Below are 8,552 nucleotides of genomic sequence, written 5' to 3'. Positions count from 1 at the left end.
GTAGACATCTGACCTCTTTGATCATGAATATTCACAACAAGTCTCGGGCTCGGGATGTTCGGTGACCCGGAATGAGAACAGAACTGCTCTGGGTGCCTCCAGAACTCTCCACGGACTCTGTAAATCAAGTCATTTAATAGCCCGATTTTTCTGTTCCCGATTCTTGTTCGTCCCATAGTGTGTGACCTACATGCTAAAAAAAGGGGAATTGGCCTCTAATAGGGAAAACATGAAGCTCTGGCATGGATTCTGTGGTTATATGAAACAGTGGGCTCAGACGTGTTGATATATGATCATGTGCAGGCAACTGCTTTCTGATCTCATGCTTTTGAAAATATTAAGGCCTACAGAGAAAAAGACAAGACCCAGCCTTACTTGAAACACACGCATGGGAGTGAATACAGAGAAAATGAATGCATGAAGTCAGACGTCTTAAGTTCTTCACCGCATTAAACCTACTAGATAAAAACAGCCTCAGGCGATGCATCTTAGTTTATGTGTGTATCTGCAGTTGTAAGAACGTATCTGTAAAAGCGAAGAGCACTAATGTTAGTATGGGAAAGCACGTGAATGTGTGTGTGTTGTCCAGGGATGAATAAACACAGTGTGACTCATGGGGATTCAGCATTGTTGTGGGCCGTGGTGGTGGCTTTCTTCTTTGTCGGTTTCTTCACTGTCTTGGTGGTCTGCTGGGGATGACAGCAGGATATGGTGGTAAAGAAAAACAAAAGAAAAGAGGAAGAGTATGAAAACCTTTTACGGTTATAACAAGATCTTCTCGAGCAACTGAATGAATGCAATTCAGTGAAGGCAAAAATGCAATTTCTCGAAGGAAATATGTGTATAAAGAAAATAAACTGGAATCTCTCATTCTGCTTTACATTCATGCGGGCTGATGTAACAGACTGAAGTGCATTCAGAAAGTATTCAGACGGCTTCGTTTTGTTATGCTGCAGCCTTAAGGTGCAACACGTTTAACAGTCCATGGTATCGAATGACCAACTTGAATCCATTGGGGAAAAAATGTGTGGAATTCTCACCTTTACACAAAATTCCAAATCACATTGATTCCTACTGAAATTACTGAATCTTGGATATGACATGCGGGAAAAAATATTTATATTGTTGCCACAAGTAAACAATTCATTCCCAAGCCAGCAGAATTTACTAATTTGTTGCCTCATTTTAGTAAAAGCACGAGTATTTTTCACTAATACTTGCGAATTGAGAAAAGGCCACTTGCTGCAGTTATGAATAAAGTATAACAGGACTGTGATGGGGATATAGTCTGTTGCCAACGAGGGTGCAATATGCCATTCACAAATTATTCAACAAACAGAATGGATTTTCATAAAACAAGGTAATAAATTAGTAGGCCTAAATGGTGCTCACGTTTTACTTAAAATGAGGGAATTAATTAATAAATTGTGTACATGATGTGCTTAAAACAAGGTAAAAAATTGCTAAATTGTGCTCATGATTTATTTAAAACGAGGAGATGAATTAGTAAATTGCGCTGACGTATTAGTAAGTTGTGGGAATGAATTGGAATTTTTGGCCACAATAGAAATATTTTTTTCCCTGCATTTGATCTCTGGGGCTTCATATAAAATGTCTGGATTTCACCTGGAAAATTCCCAGAACAACAGTAAATGTGATCAAACATTTATATGGTAAATTGCTTTAAATTATTATTATAAAAAAATGTTTTAATTTAAACTCCAAAACCCATTCTGAAAAAATGACAAAGCAAAATCACATTGGCGAAAGTATTCATAATAACCTTAACTCAGTACTTAGTTGAAGCACCTTTGGCGGGGATTACAGCCTGAAGTCTTGTTGGGTATGACGCCACAAGCTCTGTATATCTGGATTTGGCGAATTTCTGACAATCTTCTCTGCAGACCATCTCAAGCTCTGTCAGGTTGGATGGAGGCCATTTGTGGACAGCTATTTTCAGGTCTCTCCAGAGATGTTTATTGGATTGATTGGATGTTTGACTGAATGTCCCGTGACTGGGACATTCACAGCGTTCTCCTTAAGGCACTCTTGCATTTTCTTTGCTGTGTCCTTAAGATCACTGTCCAGTTGGAAGGTGAACTCTGAAAAACACCTCCACAGCATGATGCTACCACCTTTGTTAAGACAGTACTGCACTGGTTTCCTCTGGAAATGAAGCTTGGAAGAGAGGATTGTCAGAGCAGATAATCTTGTTTTTCTCAGTATGGAAGTCCTTTAGGTGCTTTTTTGTAATTTCATGTGTCATGCACTTAGGAGATGCTTTCATTTGGCCACTCTCCCAAAAAGCTCAGATTGGTGGAGTGTCAGAGCGAGGTTGTCCTCCCATCTCCAAACATGACCTCTGGAGCTCAAGCATCAAGGAGTGATCATCAGGGTCTTGGTTACCTCTCTTACTCTTATCTGCCAATAGCTCAGCTTGGTTTTTCCAAACTTCTGACCTTTAAGAATTATGGAGGCCACTGTGTTCTTGAGAACCTTCAATGCAGCAGCATTTGTGGAGTAGTCTTCCCCAGATCTGTGCTTCAACACAGTCCTGTCTCTGAGCTGTGTCTCGACAGGTTTGTGCCTTTCCAATTCATTCCAATTCATTTAATTATTCCAATTCATTTAATTTGTTTTACTCCAATGCAGAAACATCTCAAAGATCTGGAGAAATGGGATGCCTCTAAACTAAGTTTATCGCAAATCTGATTTTTGCTTTGTCATTATGGGATGTGGGGTGTAGACTGAAAAAAATATTTAAAGCATTTTAGCACAAGGCTGCAATATAACATTTGAAAAAAATAAAATAAAATAATAAGGGGGCTGAATGCTTTCTGGATGCACTTCATTTCAAAGAACTCTTCAGAGAGTTCTTGATTTGGTAAACACGTATTACAAACTACTAGTGACAAAATAATTTCTCAATTGTGGGCAAATAAAACATCTTTGCCATATTTTACTGCGTCTTATTTAAGCAGTTTCAGAATTCTCCACGTTGCTTTAGAAGACTTACAGTGGAATACCGTGCACAAGATGAATAGGCCAATTTAAAGCTGCAGTGCGTAACTTTTTTTGATTAAAAATTATCCTAAATTAATTTGAGGAAGTACATAACCAGCCAGTGTTCAAAACTACTGCCTTACCTAAGCCCAATTCACAACGGTAAGCTTATAATAATGTTGGTAACACTTTCTATGAAGCCCGTATTTATAATACATTATAAGGGTATTCTTAAGGCATTATAATGAATGCATAATGCATTATAAAAAACCTTATAATATGTTGTATAATCTCATGAATATTCATAAGAATGGTTTTAATATATTATAATATTTACTTATTTGTGGTTATAGCTTTTAAGAGTATGATGATTTATAACACAATGAACACGTTGCATCCACTTTTACAATGGACTATACTTCTCATAGTTATAATGTATTATAAGTCTCATATCTTGCCATTTTTCTTATGCTACTTTACCTAAAGCGGTCAAAGATCACTTATAAGTAGTCATATTTGATATAACATATTATAAGTTTTTTTATAATGCATTATGCATTCATTATAATGCCTTAAGAATACCCTTATAATGTATTATAAATACGGGCTTCATAGAAAGTGTTACCATGTTTTCTAATTTGAGTGGTACTGGTAGGAATTCGCGGGAAATGCCGCTGCATAGTTACGTCAAGTCTGTAAACATAAAGAAGGAGTCCCGGCTAGTAGGCTATATCGCATGTGAGGAAGCTGCAGGTGGCCGATCGTTTATAGCCTTTTCTCACAGCAGCTGGAATAATTAAACTTATCATTTTGATGGCGGATTGCAATCCAGAAGTATTATATAGTTATGAACAGTGTTGGGCAGTAAAGCATTACTCAGTAACGCATTACTGTAATTTGATTACTTTTTTAGTAATTAATTTTCAAAATAGTAATTAGAGTATAGTTACAAGCCGAAGTCTCTATACGTTACTGCCGCGTTACATTGCTAACAGAATGCAGTGTTTTATGATCTAGAAATTGTAAAAAGGATGTAGCACACACACTGTCGAGTCCAGTGCCAGTGGATTAGAGACCTGCTCCCGCGTGACCCGACGCAACAGAGTGCGGCGCGGGACAAGATGTGCGAGTGCTGGTGCGGACGGGTAGACACCCGTGTGTGTGCGGGATGCGGGAGAATAAAATGATTCACGGGACTCACGCAAAATAGAAATATCTAAACATAAAATATCTAAAACAAATAAATTGTTATTCATCTATTGCACAAAAGCAACATGAACTAATATAAAATATAAACGAGTAACAGGTGCAAGCTTATGCAGAGTTTCTATTTAGGCTATAACATGTGTTTGCAGCGTTGAGCAATGCAGTGCTGAAATTTGAGTGCTCATGAATCCTCTCATTATAACACACGAATTGAAGACATTATGAAAGATTCATTATGCATATATTTATTGTTATAACAGAGATTTGTGAGAGTGCGGCGAACTGAGATGTCTTTTAGAGACTATAAATGCAGCGCTCTTTGCTGGCATTCTGCCATGCCAAACCATGCACGTTATTAAAAATAACAGTGTTCTGTGAATGTTGATGCTTTAATAACAAATATTTATCAGGAGCGTGTATGCTGGGATTTCATAAATTTAATGGAGAAAAAAGTAACGTAGCTAGTAATGTAACTAATTACTAATTACTTTTGAAATAAAGTAATCAGAACAGTAATGTGAATACTTTTAAAAGGAGTAATCAGTAATTTGATTACATTTTCAGAGTAACTTGCCCAACACTGTTTATGAAACACATGTGACTGAAATTCGAATAGAACAGGTAATTGAAATCTACATGTAACGCTAATATACACCACATACACATAGTCACACAATGCTGATGTTGTTAACATTTACATTTTGAGAACAAAGTATAACAATAATAATAATTTAGTTTGATGTGATATGAGCTAACCGATCGTTAAATTTAATCGCCATTGGTAATGCAATTTATTGTAACGCTTTTTTCCTTAGTTGGTCAGAACAAAAGTGGCAGACTTGTTACTTACTTGTTCAGATGACAATATCCGGTGAAAGTTCTTATTTGAGTCATACTTTCAAGACGTAGAATCTATGATTCCTAAGTACAGTGAATATCCACACCGGTGCGGTGACTGACAGCCACACATACTCCTCAAAACATTAGATTCATCCGCATTGAGAAGCCGTGCCGATGCACAACCCACGTAAAGAAGATCATTCCGCAAAAAAACTGCAATTGCAGGTTTCAAACAGAGATGGCGACAAAGAGGCAAAACTTACGGACTGCAGCTTTAATGTTGTTTTTTGTAGAATTTTGTAGAAAAAGAGCACCATGAACATTCTGCTAAACATGTCTTTTGTGTTCAATGGAAAAAACAAAAACAAAAAACATGCCAATTGTTTTACTTGTCTTTTTTTAGGTAAATCCCTCAGGAAAGAAAAAGATATATTAGGGAAAGGTACAGGCAAATAATGGATGATGTTCTAGTTGTTATAAACATTTCTGCTTTCCTGAATACTGAATCTTCCAGCCACAATCAATAAATGCTTGCAAACAGCCCCAATTGTCACAACAAAACCAAGTATTTTAAATAATACAGTATCAAGACACTATCAAGATATCTGTCCATTTTCTCATACTTCCACCCTTTCCTGTTTTATAACACACTTTAATGCTGTACTCTTAAAAAGTCTAAATACATCATTCTTGTCTAATCAGTGAGTGCCTATGAGTTAAAAAAAAAAAAAAGGTTGGGGAAAGAAACAGCAAATGAAATGTGTACCTCTGTCTTGGCAGCGGCTGGTTTCTTGGTTGCTCTGACGCTTGGGGTGCGTTTTGGGGCCTTATCTGCTGCATCTTCATCTGAATGCTCCATCCTGCTATCTGACTGGTCATCAGAGCGAGAGATGTGCTGTGATTCAGTGTCAGCCGGTATGGGTGTGGCACGAACTGAAGAAAATAATAATAATAATAATAATAATAGACACAGTTTAGACATATTCCTTTCTACGCCGCAACATGTGCTATACTGGATTTTTTCCTTCTAGATGTGCAGCTGCCACGAATGTGACATGTTGCTATTTGCTTTTTATTAATTTGAGATAAATTATTCGAACAGCCAGATTAGAGTAGGTCTCTAAGGCTACATTTTCACCACAGCTGAATGTCGCTCGAGTCATATTTTAGATTTTTCACCCAATCTGACATTTTCAATTTAGATCGGGCAACTTTAATATGTGAAAATACATTGTATATATACAACATATATATTTTAAAATGTAAAGCTTTAAAAAAAAAAATTGGAAGACATTGTCAGATAAACAACACAATATTAGGGCTGTCAAAAATAATGTGTTCATTAATACAACTAAAGCAGCATCTGTTGTTTTATTTCCCCTTTCCTTAAAGCGTTAGTTCACCCAAAAATGAAAATTAGCCCATAAATTACTCACCCTCAAGTCATCCTAGGTGTATATGACTTTCTTCTTTCAGACGAATCCAGTCGGAATTATATTAAAAATTGTCTTTGATCTTTCAAGCTGTTTCATGGCACTCAGCGGGTGTGGCATGCATCAGTCCAAAAGCACTTAAATGAAAATGCGACCATCCATAAAAAAAAAAAGTGTCTCACACGGCTCCGGGGGGTGAACAAAGGCCTTCTGTAGCGAATCGATGCGTTTTTGTAAAAAAAATATCCATATTCAAAACGTAATAATCACTTTAATGTAGCTTGCGCCAACAGTTGTACACGGAAGCAGCTCCGGGAGGATGACGTTGAGGTCAGTGCTGCGCATGCGCCAGTGAGTCTCGTGAAAACCAACGATTGTTAACAGGAGCAAAGGAAGCAAAGTTTCCTTACTTCAGCAAAGGAAAACCTGTCTCCTCTTGGCTTATATCGAAATCCTCTGACATTCTTCTTTACAAATCCTTGTTTTGTACTTCTAATAAGTGACCGTTGTTTTGTTTTGATCTCTCCGCTGCGCTTCCGCGTGCGTCACTTCTGAGCGGCATATGCGCAAAGCCGACCTCATACGTCATCCTCCCGGCGCTGCTTCCGTGTACAACAGTGAGCGCAAGCTACATTAAAGTGATTATTACGTTTTGAATATGGATATTTTTCTTACAAAAACGCATCGATTCGCTACAGAAGGCCTTTGTTCGCCCCCCGGAGCCGTGTGAGACACTTCTTTTTATGGATGGGCGCTTTTTATTTAACTTCTTTTGGACTGATGCATGCAACACCCGCTGAGTGACATGAAACAGCTTGAAAGATCAAAGAAAATGTTTAATATAACTCCGACTGGATTTGTCTGAAAGAAGAAAGTCATATACACCTAGGATGGCTTGAGGGTGAGTAATTTATGGGCTAATTTTCATTTTTGGGTGAACTAACCCTTTAAATAGCTATGCCAGTATCTTTTTCTCTACATCCTTTGCCTGGCGTTACAGTACATGATCATGCTATCTGTGCGCTGCTAACAATCTCGGTTGATTTTCCTATTTATTGTCAAAATAAATGCACAAAAAACCTGGAGGAAAAAATTAAAATAGAGAGAGCTGATATTGACAGAGACAGAAACATCATTATATTTCTATATACTGCACAATATATTAAAAGCACAGCTAAATATGAAATTTATTATAATGGGTTTATTTGAAGATTGTTTTAGGGACTTAAATTAAGAGAATATGCTTTGTGTTCTGTAACAGTTTAGGCCTATTACATTTAAAAAAAATGATCGCACACATTTTATTGCAATGTTGAATAGTTATATTTACTCATTTTATCCCTAAAAACCCCAGAGGCATTATTAACAGCATTGGTATTGGTGATACTTGCCTGCATTCATTGTACTTCGTAAAAAGATACTGTCTTTTTGTTGCTTGCTTCTACTGTACATTCATTTGGAGATTAAAATGTGAAAATATATTTTTGATTACAAATTTGAATGTTAGGTTTGATATAATTACAGAAAAATGTGTGATTTATTAGTCAATTTTTTAATCGATTAACATCACTACAAAATGTCAATGAAGCGATATTAGGAAATGTTGTTACAATACAATAAAAAGTTTAGATCTTGGCCTGTTTAGACCAGTATCTAATACAAGCCACATTAAGGTCATGTGAATGAAATCTAATGAATCAACCAAATCAAATACAAGCATCAAATTTGTCTTGCGGTGTGATCACTGGCTCTCTGGCATTGCGGTGTGAACAGACTCTCTCTGGCATTTAAAGCTTGCCAGGCCTCATTCAAAGCCTGAAACACAAAGACTTCTTTAGAAGAGCCTTTTGCTTTTCCGTTCACAATGTATCTTTGACGCCCTGTAATTCAATGAAGGAGCTCTGTGGCCTAATAAAATCACTACACATCTCATTATTGAAATGATCACTTCTCTGTAGAACTCGGGAGTGATTCTACAACAGACTTTCTTTTGTTTGCTGTAAAGCCTCACATGAGGGTCATGACCTTCAGTGACTTGCGAGTCTCGTGACGTCCCGGTATTTGAAGAGG

The 8,552-nt window shown here is 37.1% G+C and overlaps 1 protein-coding gene across 2 annotated transcripts in view; it reads right to left on the bottom strand.

Annotated features, from left to right (window-relative positions):
• Positions 1–248: 248 nt before the first annotated feature.
• The window catches only part of LOC107703657 (receptor expression-enhancing protein 2), a 15,420-nt gene continuing 7,116 nt past the window's right edge, over positions 249–8,552 (bottom strand). The window contains exons 7-8 of one of the 2 annotated variants that reach the window (XM_016506378.1): positions 5,816–5,982; positions 249–689 (exon numbers count right to left, since the gene is read on the bottom strand). In XM_016506378.1, the coding sequence (XP_016361864.1) occupies positions 612–689; positions 5,816–5,982 (245 nt within the window). In that variant the 3' untranslated portion in view covers positions 249–611. The remainder of the gene's footprint in view (positions 690–5,815; positions 5,983–8,552) is intronic. The other variant, XM_016506380.1, reaches the window with a different exon arrangement.

Source organism: Sinocyclocheilus anshuiensis, unplaced genomic scaffold (assembly GCF_001515605.1).
Source record: "Sinocyclocheilus anshuiensis isolate Anshui unplaced genomic scaffold, SAMN03320099.WGS_v1.1 scaffold1027, whole genome shotgun sequence".
NCBI lineage: Eukaryota > Metazoa > Chordata > Actinopteri > Cypriniformes > Cyprinidae > Sinocyclocheilus > Sinocyclocheilus anshuiensis.
Note: the sequence above shows the minus strand (reverse complement) of the source record. Positions and strands in the feature narration are given on the sequence as shown.